At 45.8% G+C, this 16,973-nt stretch overlaps 1 protein-coding gene across 1 annotated transcript in view; it reads right to left on the bottom strand.

Annotated features, from left to right (window-relative positions):
* The window catches only part of SLC6A5 (solute carrier family 6 member 5), a 51,298-nt gene that overhangs the window by 4,397 nt on the left and 29,928 nt on the right, over window positions 1-16,973 (bottom strand). Inside the window, exons 11-14 of the mRNA XM_045556570.1 lie at window positions 13,150-13,262; window positions 12,251-12,382; window positions 11,204-11,303; window positions 2,478-2,578 (exon numbers count right to left, since the gene is read on the bottom strand). Of these exons, the coding sequence (XP_045412526.1) occupies window positions 2,478-2,578; window positions 11,204-11,303; window positions 12,251-12,382; window positions 13,150-13,262 (446 nt within the window). The remainder of the gene's footprint in view (window positions 1-2,477; window positions 2,579-11,203; window positions 11,304-12,250; window positions 12,383-13,149; window positions 13,263-16,973) is intronic.

Below are 16,973 nucleotides of genomic sequence, written 5' to 3'. Positions count from 1 at the left end.
ACACCAAAAATATCCATTTTATAGAAGGGCAAATGGCAAAAAATAAGTGTTGGGCTTCATCCTTTGACATCCATTTCCAGTTGCACAAAAATCACATCAAACTTATCTGTCCAAACTTGTTCTTTGCCATAAATTTCCCTCTGCCAAGTCAACTTTGATAAAACCCTGCTCTCAGATGGACTGGCCATGAGAAATGATAATTTAGCTACTGAGTCAGGACCACCTACAGTTTTTGCTGGTGGTAGCCAAAGAAGGTGCTGAAGAAAGACTCATCATTTGATGATGATGATGATGATGATGGAACTGACCACTTCTAATTGTCCTTAGCTCCCAAAAAACAAAGAAGGGAATCCAGGTCCGGATATTTGCTGGGACCTCTCCACAACTTTCTAACCTAAGTTTTATAATGGAAACCAAGGAAAGTATAGCAGTTGAGGAATTTCTCGAAAAACACAGCAAGTGCCTAGAATTCCTCTTCCCTGATATTCTGCTCATAAAGAAGATTAGGACTATTTTAATCCAAAACCGGCCAAACTCCCACTTGGAGGTGCAAGCACTGGGTTTTTAAAAATATATTAAAGCATGGGCTTGAAGCCTAGAGAGCCCTAGATTCAATTCTTGGCTCCACCACCTGCAAACTTCATGGCCTTGGGCAAGTTCCTTAACCTCTCCAAGCCTCAGTGCACACATCTGTAAACTGCGGAAAGACCCCTCCAGCAGGCAGAGTGGCCGTAAGCTTTAGAAACAATATCTGTAAAGTGCCTGTCTCATAACAGACCTCAGCAAATAGTAGTGCTGATTAATTACTATGTGATATGTTTCTGCAAAATATAATAAAATTCCCTGAAGCTCAATATCTTCTAGAACAGAAGGAAAAGGAAGATAGACTCTAGAACAGATGTTAACTTTGATGTCAGCCAAACCATGTGTACATCATGTGCAGTCATAACCAGGGAAGTGGCAAAGCTCAGACACAGGGAACACAGAGGCCTGAGAGTCAGCAGAAGGCGCTCGGCAGATGTTTTCTTCCCACCAATTACATACATTCGAGTTCTTCATACACATTCCAGTCCTGAGTTCAAGAGACTGAAAGCCTATCTTAATCCTTTTCAACTCTCATGCCCCAAATCTGGTGGGTATTTTCAGACAAACTACAGTCTCTAAAATATGGGTACAGATGTGGGTGTCGATATGATATGCATGTCAATGCAGAGGGAGCTAAATGCTTAGCTAGTTCCTCGACCTTTTCAGGAAGAAATTGAGGTGTTTTGATTAAAACTCATGCTATGACAGCAAAATTAAAAAAGAAAGAAAAAGGAAGGGAGGAAGGGAGGGAGGAAGCAAGGAAAGAAGGAAGGAAAGAAGGAAAGAAGGAAGGAAGGAAGGAAGGAAGGAAGGAAGGAAGGAAGAAAGAAAGAAAAGAAAAGAAAAGAAAAGAAAAGAAAAGAAAAGAAAAGAAAAGAAAAGAAAAGAAAAGAAAAGAAAAGAAAAGAAAAGAAAAGAAAAGAAAAGAAAAGAAAGCAAATATATTTTTTCTTTGCAATTATATCCTATCTTGTTTCCCTTTAGAAAAACTGCTACCCGTGTAGCAAAACAGAGGTCTTAATCTAGTTTCTAGTGCCACCTACTGGGTCCAGCAAGAATTGTAGCCAACTTCCTCCAGCCTTGCCAAGGTGACAAGTCAGAAAAGAGAGGAAAGGCAAGATCTTTACCAATTGCTGTGCTTGACTGTGCATCATTGGCAGCTTATGGCACAATAACAAAGGTGACAAAACATGAAGTCCCTCTGCAGATTTACTGACACATGCAAGGCTCTGATCTTTAAGAAGATGAGTGTAAGATGATCCCAAAATGTCATCATCACACTTGAGGATGATAAGATAATCCTCAAAAGCAATAAAAGTCTAATAATTGCTATGTTACTTATAGACCAGCTGTATTAAGTAGCAATTCAGAGCATGAGTTCTGGAGCCAGACTACCTGGGTTTGAATCCAGGCTACTGCTAATTATTAGGTGTGCAACGTAAGGCAAGTCACATACTCTCTGGGCCTCAGTTTCCTCATCTGTAAAATGGAGATAATTATAATGCCTACCTTGCAGAGCTGCTGTAAGGGAGAGATGAGACAATATGTATAAAGTGCCATGATTAGAGCCTGGAACGTGGTTAGCACATGGGAAATGTTGGCTGTATTTGTAATCTGCTATCAGTACATAAGACAGACTGATATAATGGGAAATGTTCCATAGGGTTGCTCCAAAGACCTGTGCATGACTCTTAACTCTGCACCTGACCAGCTAGGCACCTTTAGGCAAGTCTTTTCACCTCTCTGAACCTCAGTTTCCTCATCTAAAAGACAAGAATAATGCCTATCCCACCAGCTCCCAGGCTCACGTGTAGGCACACATTGTGTTCAAATGTAAAACACCACATACCCATGCAAGGTGCTATCTGCACAATAAAGCATGCAATCCTTACAGTTAAAATGGTTGGGGTTACAAATGCCCAGCAGACTTTCCAGAAAATGTTAGGCTGAAATCCAATCATCATCTCTATGTCTTCACAGAACCTTTGCAAGCCTGCAAATAGACAAGCAGAGACCAAGTATGAGGCACACAGGCAGGGTGTGAGGTGACAGCAAGGGCAGGCACCAGAGCCCCTCACTCAAGTGCCATTGGCCAGGGATGGCCCCAGCCTGGTATCAGCATGACCCCTATTATGCAGGGAACCATCAGGCAAATGACTCGCTGCCGGGAAGATTAGGGCAAAGTGAACATTCAAATAGATATTAAATATTCTCTGCAGTGAAGTTCAAAAATGTTAGCCCACGGTGACATCTACAAAGCTCAGTTCCAGTTTGGCCCAGGCGTCTCAGCACTGCCACCACCTGGCATCCTCACACGCACAGCCTTATGTGCTTAGTGACAACTCTGGCAAAACCAATGGAGACTGTAGTCAATAGCGGAGTGTATTCTGAAATTTATATTTGGGATTTAGAGCGAGAGTCACTGTACACTGGTTTTTGTCCCCTACCCTCCCAAGATCTCTCTTCCAGTGGGTCCTTTCTTTGTGCTGTGCAAGATGATAATGGCAGGTAAAAACCAGCATAAATTCCAAGTGGCCATCCCCCACTTTGTTGTAACTCAGAGGATTGCTGTCTACGAGATCACTCATCAACTTCACTAAAGTAAAAAGCAGAGAAGATGGTTGTCCTCATGGCCCTACATAACCACCACCCCTGCACCTTCTTGGTTTAGGAAGGTTTTTTATACCACTCCTTGAAAGAAAAAGCCATTGAGGAATGTTTTAGGATTGGGCGGTTTCTTGCATTCTTTCCTGAGCTCATCAGAAGTGTGGCTTTCTCAGAACTGTGGGGTTGAATACACTGAAGAGACCTGAAAAGTCCCCGAGTTTAAGCTCCTTTGTAGTCAGCAGTTCTGACTTAAATATAGTCTCAGCTTAAATACTCATCACTCCTTCATCCTCAGGGTCATTATGTGAAAAGTGGGTACCTGCGGGTCAAGAGGGGCTGACTGCCAACTCCTCCCATTGAGGATACTCCCCTGCACATCCTCCAGCCTTCCTTCTAGACCTTGGCCACTTTCTCCCCCTGTTCTCAGGCTCTCAGCTCCCTTGGATTTCTGGGTCCTTTGCCCTGAGCTCCACACAGAGCAGGTGAAGTCAGTCTCCAGGTGCTCCTCTTTCTGCCTTCACTTGCCACCTCATCCTCTTCTGCCACCACCTCCCCACCTGCCATCTGTACCAGCTGCCTTTACCTGACCAGTGCCCCCCACACACACTGCCCCCTCCCCGGTCTAGACTTATCCTTCCTGGTCCTGTGTTCTCAGCACCTGCTGTCTGCTACGTGGAAGTGGGGAGGGATGGATGTGATTCAAGAAGACAATCTCTTTCCGGGGCAGAAAGCAAAGACTATGGTGTCCCTTCCCGGGAACAGAATAGTTCAACTCAGCCCCTTAAAAAATGGCCCTGATAATGTTCTATATTTTGATCTGGGTGCTCATTACATGGGGGTGGAAATTCATAGAGCTGTACATTCAAGATAGTGCTCTTTATGGAGAAAAGAGAACCCTAGTACACTATTGGTGGGGAATGTAAATTGATACAGCCATTATGGAAAACAGTATAGAGTTTCTGCAGCAAACTAAAAATAGAGTTACCCAGTAATGGGATCCAATTATCCCATGACTGGATTTGAAATCAGTATGTTGAAAACATATCTGCACCACCATGTTCACTGCAGCATCAATGGACTGAAGCTACGTGTCTCTCAGCAGATAAGTGGGTAAAACATGGTGTGTACACAGTGGAATACTACTCAGTCTTTAAAAAGAGAGAAATTATGTCATTTGTGACATGGATGAACCTGGAGGACATTACGGTAAGTCAAAAAAGCCAGGCACAGAACGACAAATACCACATGCTCTCACTTATATGTGCACTCTAAAAAAAAAAAATCAAACACATAGAAGCAGAGAACAGAACGGTGGTTACCAGAGACTGGAGAATTGGGGGAATGAGGAGATGTTGGTCAAAGGGAACAAAATCTCAGGAGAAATAAATGCTAAGTATTTGAGATCATGGATATGTAAATTAGCTTGAGTCAATCATTCCCCACTGTATACATATATCATAGCATCACTTTGTACCCCATAAATATTAAGATATACAATTATCGTTTGTCACTATCCAACAAAAAATAAATACATAAATGAATAAAAACTAATTTATAATGTACGTATGTTATACTTCAACGTTAAAGTTTACCCCAAAAAGTCCACTCTAGCCACCACGATCAAAATAATGGTTTTCACAGCCCTCAGCTCCTACTTCCTGCCAAGCTCAAACCCAGAAGAGAACCAGCCAGCCCTCCCGACTGTGAGGCCCCCTGGCAGTAGCCATCACAGACGACAGCCAGGCCTCAAGGTCACTATAGGGTAGGCTGTGCTGGGAACAGTGACTGGGATTTGCCAAAGGCAACCTTTCTCAACTCACTCGAAAATTTCTCAGGCTGCAGCTGAGCTTCCTGCTCTACTTTAAACGTGATAGTGGCCGACCACAGGGGTGGTACAGCAGAAAGGGCACGGCCTGGGAGCCGGGGTCCAAGCGTCCAACTCCAGCTCTGCCTCTAATTCCATGTGTGGCCTTACGTAAGGCGCTCTCCCTCTCTGAGCCTCTGCTGGTTCATCGGGAGGACTGGGCCAAATGAGCTCGTAGGGCGTTTTTGGAGAGGTCACTCCACAATGCAGGGAGACTCCAGGTTGCTTTCTTGGGTCTATAGATGAGAACTGCATGCTTTGGGCAGTGGACCCGACCAGTTGTTTTGTTTTGGTTTTTCAAAAAATTTAGGGGGTACAAGTGTTTCTGTTATGTGGGTAAATCGTATTATGCTAAAGTCAGAGATTTCAGTGCACCCGTCACCAGAATAGTGTACATTATATTAAATAGGTAGATTTTTATCCCTCACCCCCATCCTACCCTCCCCATTCTTAGTTTCCCATGTCTATTACTGCTTTTTTTTTTTGAGACAGAGTCTCACTCTGTTGTCCTGGCTAGAGTGCCATGGCGTCAGCCTAGCTCACAGCAACCTCAAACTCCTGGGCTTAAGGGATCCTACTGCCAGCCTCCCGAGTAGCTGGGACTACAGGCATGTGCCACCATGCCCAGCTAATTTTTTCTATTTATATTTTTTTAGCTGTCCATATAATTTCTTTCTATTTTTAGTTGAGACGGGGTCTCGCTCTTGCTCAGGCTGGTCTCGAACTCCTGAATTCAAACAATCCGCCCGCCTCTGCCTCCCAGAGTGCTAGGATTATAGGTGTGAGCCACCACGCCTGGCTTCTATTACTGCTTTTTATGACCATATATATCCTTTGTTTATCTCCCACTTATAAGTGAGAACATGCAGTATCTGTTTTTCCATTCCTGAGATAGTTCACTTAGGATAATGGTCTCCACTTCCATCCAAGTTCCTGCAAAAGACATTATTTCTTTCCATTTTATGGCTGAGTAGTATTCCATGGTATATAAATACCACATTTTCTTTATCCACTCATCAGTTGACAGGCAGTTAGGTTGATTCCATATCTTTGCTATTATGAATTATGCTGTGATAAACATTTGGGTGCAGGCATCTTTTTTATAAAATGACTTCTTTGCCTTTGGCTAGATACCCAGTAGTGGGATTGCTGGATTTGCTTGCTTGTTTGTTTCCTGTAGATTTTATCAAACACTTTCAAATGAGTAGCCTCTGGATACTAGGCCTTCCAGGCATATGTGAGGGGAGAGAACCAAATAAATAGAAATCAAAGCTAAGGCCCTCAAAAACATTTACGAAACACCAAAAGTAGGCCTCAGTTCTTTAGGAAAAAAAAATTCTAAACATTTCTATTATCAGCATCAATCCTGTTGCCAAGTTGTTCCTGTCCACTAACCCATCCCCAAGAGGTGGGGGCATGTGGCTGGATGGGCACAGGGCTACGACAGGGCTCAAGGTTAGACCTGGGGAAGACATGCAGACAGCCTCCTATGGGAGGAGGGGGATGGCATTAAAAGTGCTCAAGTTTCTCAGAGGGGACAAAGAGCTGGACCCCAACCTGTCAGCAGGGATGTATGATGGGTGCTCAGACTTCAGCAAGAGGCAGCTTGATGCAGAGTAGCTCTGGGCCTGAGAGTGAAAAGGCTTGGGTTCCAGGGCCAGTTCAGACCCCAGAAAGTCACTTCCCTGCCCCAGGCCTCACACTAGGGCTCTAGACACCTGGCCTCTTCACCGGCTCCAGATCCTACAGTTGTTCCGTCTGTTCAGCCAACTTGGAGGCTGGCCCTGCAGACACAGCTCAGGGGCACCAGCTGGGAGCCACAAGGCAACCTGGCTACCCCGTGCCCACTGCTGCATGAAGCTCTCCAGTCCCTCCAGCCTCAGCCCAGCTCCCATCCAGCCCCAGCCCTCCCATGCCCTGGCCCATACCCATTTCCCCACCTGACTCCCTTTCTGAGTCAATGACTATTTTCACCTTAGGCCTCTGTTTATACAGCTTCCCCGGTCTGCTCCAACCTTTCCACCAACCCAAATCCATCTTGCCTTCAAGGCCTAACTCATGATAAAGGAATTGTTCCTGGAACCTGGAGAATGTGCATGAAAGAAGCTTCCCTGCTGCATGACCTTGAGCCTGGAGGGCTAAGACAGCAAGTAGTCAGGACCCAGAAGGGATCTGATCAGTTCCTTCTTAAAGACTAGTCTGAATTAGCAGAAGAACAGCAGGGAAAAAAGAAAAAAGGTGGTGAACTCATGGCTACTAGTCCTACTAGTCTGGACTCAACAGATTGGAGGCTCAGAAATCAGCCCACAACAAACGCCAAACTCCAAACACCTCCCTCTGGTGTGGCCAGGGCCAGCTTCCTGGCGTGACAGCTGTGCAGCCACACAGCCAGCGCCCCGTGCTCAGAGGGGCGCCACACCTCTTTAGTGCTCTCCAGTCACCATCTTGAAATTCTTAATAATTTTTTAACAAGGGACTCCACATTTTCATTTGGTCCTATATCCCACAGATTATGTCTCCAGTTCTGTGTGTACCTACAGACAAGTAAATCCTCAAATCATTCTTTGACAGTTCATGTGAAGGCTCCGTTTCTGAGAACAAAACCCTCTGTGTTGACTTAGGTTTTCCCTGCCTTGGTTGGCAATAAACTCAGCTTAACACTCACTAAGTCTCAGTGTTTATTTCTTTTATATTCTTTTATCTCTGATATGCCTCCATCTCAAGGTTTTCCTGACTATTCTTGGCCCTCCTTTATCTCTGGGCAGCAACAGGGCCACACCTTCGGATGCACAGTTTAGCACTGACCTTCTTAGTGTTTTCAGTGCATTTGCTCCTCCCTAGTGGCCAGTTGACAAGTTCTATGAATAAGGGAAACTACCCCTGCCCCTCTCCTCTTTCCTAGGAGCCCACAGGGCATACAGTAAGCACTTGATAAATACCTGTTCATTTACTCACATACATTTACCCTGTGAGTTCATGAACTAAAGCCTCTCATTCATAATATTATATTTACTGAGTCCCAGCAAATGGAGCTGGGGAAGCCTGCACCCTGAAGTGGGAGGTGTATACAGTGACATTTCAGCCAACAACGTAATTGAAAATGGAGCTCAGGGAGGGGACTCATGCAGAAAAAATTAAGCTTACATATGTTGCACTCTGGAGGGATTTTTGTTTTGCTGTTGTTGTTGTTTTTTTTTAATTTTTGTTTTGTTTTCTTTTGTGCTTAAAAAACCTTGCTAAAAAAATTCAAATGCTGTGGTGGATCAAAAAAAAAAAAAAACCTGCTGAGTTCAGCCAGCAGGATGAGCAACAAGAACTGAAGATAGACATATTCCATCATCTAAAGGCCTTGCCTGATGTGAGCCTAACATCTCTCACAAGCATGTGGAGAGAGAGGCAGTCTAGGAGGTAGAATGTGAAACAAGTAACTGACTGATGTGGACAACAGATCAAGACCATTTCACATATCGAGATTGGGGAAAATGTCCAATGGAAAACCAAGCAGTTAGCAGGCAGGAGGTCTTGGTGGTGGCCATTCAATCACATTGTTCCCCCAGCCAGAAGGCCCCTACATTGTCTCCCAGGAAAATGCAAACACTTTCAAAGCGACTCTACTTAGGTCTGTTAAAGAGATCATCACTTCTACACCAAACTCAAGGAGTTCCACTTTTAAACCTGGATACCTTGAACCTGGCTACTGGCCAGGGAGGCATGTTGACTTAAGAACTTCAATCAGCTATTTCAATCTAGTGATAAAACTTGAAAATTATACCTACCATATTTCAAATATTTAAATGATATCCTCTAGAATCTAGAGGTTATTAGAAACAAGAAGAAAAACACAAATCTCTGCAATTCACTTTCTTACTTTTTTAATTCTGTGGCCAAGAAGGGAATGCAGCAGGGGAGTCAGGTTCCTTTTCACCCTTCACAGATTCATGTTCAACTACCTTAAACAAACCTTGCACTGGTTTGGGGTCTCATCACCTCAATAAAGAATGCACTGTACTCTGTGGTATGATTTCCATATTTGTACAGGCTTTTCTTTGCATCACTAACAATTATGTTAGGTTATTTCAACTGTTTCTTCCTGAGATTCACTTCTTAAAATTCTATCCAGATCCAAATCAGACATTCACACCCACTGCAGAAGTTCAACCTGAGCCCAGCACGGGGTCAACCCAGCCCAACATCATTACTCTTAGAGAGCAGAGGATTTCCTGGGTGGTCCTCAGGAAAATTAGCTTATCCCAGGGATGAAAGGACTCAGGATTTATTTTTTTCTTCAGAACTAAGAAATCTACCACTAGATTTATATGGGGCCAAGGGTGGCAGAAGCTATTTAACTTCTAAGAACAGAAATATTTAACATTAAAAGGTTTCTGTTTTAATGCTGCTTTTAAACCACACTAAACAGCCCTGTTTTACAGGAAAGAACCATGCAAATGTGCCTTTTGTGGCAATTAGCAATTCGGATACAGGTAAGGGAAGAGGTAAATGAGATGGCTACTGGCACATGGGCCAGTGCTACAAATAATGTGCTTTCCTGACTATGCCAAGAGACCATCTGGCGACATCAGCTCACATGTGGACCCACGAGGGCTCGAGCTGCCAAAGAAAGACCTTGGAGGCCTCTCTTGGAAAGGATTTTTGTATCTGGGCACAAAGTTAAGATTCACTGTGGTGGATTTCACTGGGTTTCTGCCACTCTCTGCTCAGGTAGACAGCACTTCGAAGCCTCACCCTAACCCCGGCAGCAGGTCTCCAATGCAGCATCACGCAGGGTCCAGGCTGTCTTTTCAGCCAAATGTGCTGGCAGCTTGGTCTCTGGTCTCATCAGGAAAGCTGGCATGCCTGCCCACTTCTCTTGCCAGGAACTAAACTCTCCCTGCAGTAGGGATATGATCTCCAGTCTGGGACAAATTCTCCTTCTGCTAATGCTGAAAACTGACTACAGTGTCATCCTGCTTCTAGTGTACCAGGAGGTTTACATAGGAGGTTTCCTTTTTACATCTTGATTCATTTTAATAAGTTATCTAGGACAGTAAGACACTGTGAAGCACCTGTTGGGTGGGAGGCTAACAAGGATACTATCAAGGATACCTGGTGGTTAGGGTGAGCTTTGCTGGGCCCTCAGGTAAAGAGCAGAGCTCTGCAGACCTCTCTGGCCTGGACACCTCTCCCTTTGGGCTCTGGATGGTACATTTGTTCCTCACTCATACCCTGCATTCCAAGTGGAACCCTGCATTTCCTTTTAGTTTAGAGCATGTTGCTATCTCTTTGGGGATTTGAAATACAGTTAGATAGTCTGACCTGGAAGTTTTCACCTTCCTGACATTTGCTATGGTGGCCTTGTATATATTAGGGAGGCCTGGGGACAGTTCTGAGCAGACTTCCAGGCACAAAGAAGTTGGTAGTGCCTTAAATCAAGCAGGACTTCCTTGTACTGATGACTGGCAGTGCATACAAGGGGCCGGGAGATACCCTGGGGGAAGCCCAAGGACAGACAGCTCTGTGCAAAGGGCACGGATGGCATCTGCCAGCTCTCCATTCCTGTTGTTCCTGGTAGTGGCACCACTGATTACGTGATTCAGGCTGCTCTAATGATGATAGGAAGGATAAACTGTAAGAGAACTGAAAGTCTATTCCTAGGAAAATCTGAGATTGAGATATTGTATCAGTCTCCCACAATGCTATTAATAATAAAGTTTCCTAAAAATCTGTGAGCCGAGTGGTCTCTGTTCTTACTATTGTCCCCGGGGCTAGCAAGGAAGCTATCCCTCACCTCAAGCCACATGAACACTGCAGCTACCAAGACCAAGAAATAATCTCACCCCTGCAAGGTAGCCCTCTTCTTCCCTCATCTGGCCATCGTCCAAGGCATTAACTGTCACATGCCAGACAATAGCCAAAGGGCTGTCCAACTCCTAGGAGTTTCACCATCAGCCACCTTCTATTTCTCTATTAAATCTGGATCACAGTGGTCCTGAGGCAAGCTTGGAAACAAAGGTGCAGCTCTCTTATGTTCCCTGAATGGCTGCAATTGAATCCTTTCATTGTCTTATTCGATATGGAAAACCTGCCTGCCACGAATGCCTTACCAGCACTGAAGTTCTACCTCAGCGGCAGACACGGTGATTCCCTTACCGTACACATAGGAGATCCCCACGAGCTCAAAAATGGCAATGATGACGAGGGCATAGGAGGCAGCATATGTGTCCACAAGCTGGAACATGTAAATGCCACCCTAAGGGGAGAGAGAAACAGCCAACATCAAATGGGCCCGACCGCTGGGCTCTCTTCTCATTCTGACAGCCGACCCGCCCCATCTTGGGAAGAGTCAGGTGCACACAGGGGTCAAAGGATCGCCCCTCCTCTCGGTGGCAGTGACCTACACCTGGGTCAGGATGTAAACCACAGGCCTTGCCATTTAAGCAAAGTTGTCCCCCAGCAGACTCTGAGCTAATCAATAGAACAAGCATTAAAAAGTGATTTAACATCTTCTTCTTCAAAGGCAAAGGCCAGCATCTGACGATGTGTATGTGAAAGCAGCCAGATTGCTTTATTTTTTTTGCTTTAAGCAATAGATGATCATTTTCACCCATGAATCTGTATTTAATTTACCTTCATATGACCTTGAGGTGTCTCTGGGCATTTTTCACACATCCCCATGTAGCTCTACCTTACTCTTTAAGCCTCCCTACAATAGATGAGGCTTAGAGACTGTCTCATTATAATCCATCATTTCACAAATGAAGAAACTAAGGCCCAGAATAGTTACTTGCTCAAGGTCACAGAGACAGCAAAAGCAATACATACACTGAGTGAGCTAACACTCAATTTAACAAAACGTTCAGGACTAGAAGGAACTCAAGTGGCTGCAGACTCATACGTAATGAGTAATCACCTGGAAATTTATCTGGTTGGAAAACTTGGATTTTCATGTATCCTATTTTCTTAAAGTAGGACACACCTGCCTTGTTGGCTCAAGAAGGCTACATCTCAATTACGAAGATGCTAGAAGCACCACTGGTAGCCAGGATGACATATTTCCCTCTGCAGTCGGAGTCCCTGATGAGCTGGTGCCATCTACATGGAAATGGCAATGATTTGGCCATGGTCTCAGAGCCAAGCGGGGAAAAGACAGGTAGCCATCAGCCCCCCACACCGGGCCTGTCCCAGCATGCAGCTTACCTGGGTGATCATTGGAAAGCCCATGATAAAGAAACAAATGCAGCAGCCCAGAGTGAAGACCGGCTTGTGTGTGCGCAGGTGCTTGGGGAACTCATCCGAGATGGAGGTCACAATGGTCTCGATGGTGGCAAACTGCAACGGTGTCAGGAAGTGGGTGCCTGAGTCAAACCGTCCCACCCAGAGGCTCCAAAAAGCCGTTTGCATCTCCCAACCAGGAAAGTGTATTTGTATTTAATATTAGGTTTGGTGTTTTTTTAGGTCAGCATCCCCTTGATGTGTCTAAAAGTCCTCATTGGGGTTCAACTCACAGGCCTGCCAGGACCCAAGCAGGATATGAGCTTTAGAAACTACTTCCCCAGAGATTGCACTCATATTCAGCCATCAGGACATTTTAAGCCTCACTTTGTATTCATGAGATGTAAATTCCTCTCCTCCAATTTACCTTGCATTTGATCTTCTACTTGAGGAAAACCCTCTTTGCACCCAACAACTAAACTCTGAGCACCTGTCAGCATGATTTGTAGTAGTCTCAGCACCACAACAATTTTCCTAAAATTGACTACATATTATTCTCCCTTTGCCAGCCCCACAGAATTTGCTTTGGCAAAATGATGCCAAAGCAGGAAGTAGCACAGGCTCAAACCTGGCACAGAGAGCAGAGAGAGGAAACAGGGAGAGAGGCTGGCTCCTCTGCACCCCATGAGCACCCGCAATACAGGGTTACCCTGAGCCCTCCACAGGCACCTCACCCCCTCACATGGCTCAGAGGAAAGGTTTGGGCCCCCCGAAGCCCATCCCTTTGTCAAGGCCTAGACCTAGGACCCAGGACCCAGGACCCAGGAGAGGGGGGTCCTCAGAAGGAGCCTGGGACATGGATCGATGGGGAACAAGGGGCTCACCATAGTGTCAAGTCCAAGAGTGAGGAGCATCAGGAAAAAGATGATGGCCCAGAACGGAGAGAGGGGCAGCCTGGTTAAGGCTTCTGGGTAAACCACAAATGCAATTCCTGGCCCTGAAAGAACAAGACAGGGGATTATAGGCAGGCCCAGCTCCAGGGCCCTCTTCCCAGAGCCCACAGGGCCTGCTCCCCATGGAGATCCTGGTATATCACTTATTATATGCTGCCTCCACTGTTGGTTATTTTTTAAATCATCATCATTTCCTCAATTAGACCTTAGGCTCCTACAAGAGAAGGATCAGAATTAGGTCTACAGCTGGAGAAATTCGCAGGAGAGGCTCAAAAATAGTGTCAAAGCAGAGACTCAGAGCCAGCCCTACTTGTCTCTACAGCCAGGCTGTGTCCCACGCACATGACATGAGAAACTCCATCACTGACGTTTTGGTTGAGTTAAGGGAGAATACAATAATTACCCTCTAGAGCAGTGGTTCCCAACCAGGGGTGATTTTGTCCCCCAGGGGATATTTGGCGATGTCTGGAGATATTTTTTATTCTCACAACTGGTGTAGGGGTGGGATGATTACTGACATCTAGTGGGTAGAGGCCAGGGATGCTGCTATCTTTCTGCGATGCACAAAACAGCTCCTGCCAACAAAGAGTTCCCCATCCCAATGTCAATAGAATAAGGATTCAAGGTTCAGAATCGCTGTTCTAAAAGGTAGAACATGACCAGAATGATATTGTTTCTCCCTTTAACTACTCTTCCTCCTATTCAGCCCTCCAGGAGAAGCCATGCACACAAAACATAAATCTAACTCTTTCAGGATCTTGCCCTATGTGGTAAAGATGGGGCACAACAGTACACAGGTACTGAGTTGGGGGCAGGGGGCAGTGAAGCATGGTGTAGGGGTTAAGAGAGTTTGGTCTCTAAGGGTCAGACAGATCTGGTCCCAATCCAGATTCCATGACTTACCAGCTGTGCAGCCCTAAACAAGTTATTTAATGTCTATAAGCCTCAATTTTGTCCATCTGTAAAATGGGGATTATAATAGTGCCTCACTAGGTGGTTATAAGGAATCGATGAGAAAACACAGTAAAACGCTAAGCCCCAGTGCCTCCCCCATCATCAACATTCACAGAATATTAATTTGTATTATGAGTGGTTTATGCACGTGGAAGCTAGCGATTCTGATTCAGCTTTTCTCTAGAACACTTCGTGTGGCCCTGGCGGGGGTTGTCTGAGCTGCAGTTGTCTCTGCTGTCATGGAGCCCTGCCAGCCATTGCTACCTGCCTCGTGGCCTCACTGGGAAGATTACTGTAACCAAAGATGGCTAAAGATGGGGCAGTTGTGAATTTCCTTGTAAGTGGAAAACTAAATGAAAAAGGGCAGAGACGAGTAAACGTGAGCACTGGGTGATCCACAGCCAGCACGCATCTGCAAACCAGAAACCGCAGCACCTACAGTTTTTATAACTCAAGCATAGCAGCACTTTTCCCAACTGGAATTTATCGGGTTGTTAGTTCCTAATGCTGCCTAGGGCCTCAGGGTATTTAAAATGTAAAGCCTCCAATGCCTCAGATACCCCCTCTTTATGCATTTATTGAACAGACCGTAGAGCCAGCCTCTGAAGGCTCCCTATGTGAACCATAAAAGTCTGCATTAAACTACAGTTCAAAATAGGTCTCGAATGCAGAACAACAAGGAAGTCAGTTCAATGCTCTGGCGACAGTCGGGCCCATAAAGCCTACAAAGTCTTGAATGGCTACCACCAGAGGACCTCAGCCACTCGCTTTAACAGGATTTGACCCTTTGGGCTTCACGGCTTTTTTAGGGGGAGGAAGTGATTTCAAAATATTCAGCCTGCTTCCATTTCAGCTGCCTCCCTAAAGTACCCAGGTGAAGGCATCATTTTCAAGCTACATTACAGCTAACGCCACTTATCCACGGTGGATGGGGAGTGGAGGCATCTAGTGAATAACATTGTCGGATATTTAAAAGCATGTATGGCCCATCTGCTGGAGGCCAAGTCCTGAGTCTCTCCTCTGCCTCTGGAGGCAGTACAGCCCCGTGGCTGGACTACAGCCCCGTTCCCCATGGACTCAAAAGCAGGCTGTGCCTCTTACGAGCTGTGGACCTTAGGTGAGTCACTTGTTCTCTCTGGACAAACTTTAGTTTCCTTAGCTACACAATGGAGATAATAATAGTGCCGCCTTTCATAGAGTCTCTGTGAGAATTAAATGTGTTACTACAAAGAAAGGGCTTAGAACAATGCTGGGACATGGCAGGAACTCAGAAAACAAAGAGCATTATTGCTCTTTCAGGAGAGGGAATCAAAGGGGCTCTGCATGTCAGCCACTCGGACAGCGCTCCCAGAGAGCCACAGTGACAGCCTCCTTCATCCGACAGCACTGCTAAAGACACTGCAGGGGGCTCTGGTCCATGCAACAGATCAAGACCCACAGCGCAGCCTGGGTGGCCACTGCCATGATGACTATGGTACATGGAGGGGTTCTCTGAGCACTCGCCACCTGGGGCTTCTACACCTTTGGGCGGAAAGGTGGGGTTACAGGCGATAGGCAGACGGCTGGATGGAGGGCACGTCAGTCCTGCCCGGGTGCTCATGTGGATCAGCAGAGTCTCTGAACTATAAGAAGGTGAGAGAACCAAGGCAGTGCTTCCTAGTTGTCTGGTTAACTGAGAGCTACCAACCTGCACTTGGGAACGCTAAATAGAACGTGCACATTTGTGTTTATCCACTCTGGTCTAGCCCAGTCATTCTGGGCTCTTTTGGTGGTTTCAGGCTAGATTCTGAACACGAGTCACTGCTCCACAGGCAGCAAGGCAGATGCCTGGAAGATGGCTCCGAAAGGCTGGATTCCCTGGAAGCTGCTTTTCTGGAGTAGGTCCCTGAAAAGACCATGCCCCTTCTGTATGCCTACCATGAAAGCAGAGGACAGCGTGGTCCCATCACCAATCCTGTCCTCAGCCCCCCAAAATTCTAATAAGGCTGAGATTTGGGGTGACAATTTTGACAGAGATGCCTCCCTTAGAAGGGAGTGGCAAAGTAAACAGAACAGTGATAGGTCATTAAGGAAAACCTGGTTTTGACTAAAGACCAAAACTTAGTTACCAATGTTGGGTCAGCAAAACTGTCCTGGATGTCTATCTGCCAGTGTCGCCCAGCTAGGAGGGAGTGGGGCTGGGATTTAATGCAGGCCTGACCCCAAATCTCTGTCCTGTACTCTGCAGAGCCCCCGTTATACTGGGGGAAATAAGACAAGCCTGCAAAGCACATGTAAGAATATACGTGAGTTCAGATGAGCCGGAATAGTTTCCCAAGGGCTCTGGGAGAAGATCTCACAGGCCACAGCTCCCTCTCCCGTGGGGAATGAGCCCCACCGTCCATGTGCCGGAGACCAGGTATTAGCATGACAGCTTAGAACCTGTTAGAAGTGCTCTTCTTGTTAAAATCAGAGGAAGTAAAAAAAATGCCAGAAAGGAGAAATTTCAAAGGGAAACACAGGCAAATGTTTGGCTGTTTTTTACATGCAGGATAAAAAAAGTTCTGTTTGTGTTTTAGCAACATCTCCCCCCAAATCCCTTTCCTGCAGCAGAAAAGAGTTCAGAATAGTTGACTAACCTGGCCCACATCTCAGGAATCACTATCTCTAGCAGCTTGGCCACTGGTTCCCAAGGGGCTCGGTAATGCCACAAAAAATAACAAAATGCCTCAGATCTGCTAGAAAGTGGAGCAGAACCTATCTGCTCCAGCCTCTCTGCTGGGAGGAAATGAGGTTACAGGACAGCTGGGGGTGGTTCAGGC

Source organism: Lemur catta, chromosome 7 (assembly GCF_020740605.2).
Source record: "Lemur catta isolate mLemCat1 chromosome 7, mLemCat1.pri, whole genome shotgun sequence".
NCBI lineage: Eukaryota > Metazoa > Chordata > Mammalia > Primates > Lemuridae > Lemur > Lemur catta.
This window is presented reverse-complemented; position numbering and strand designations above follow the sequence as displayed.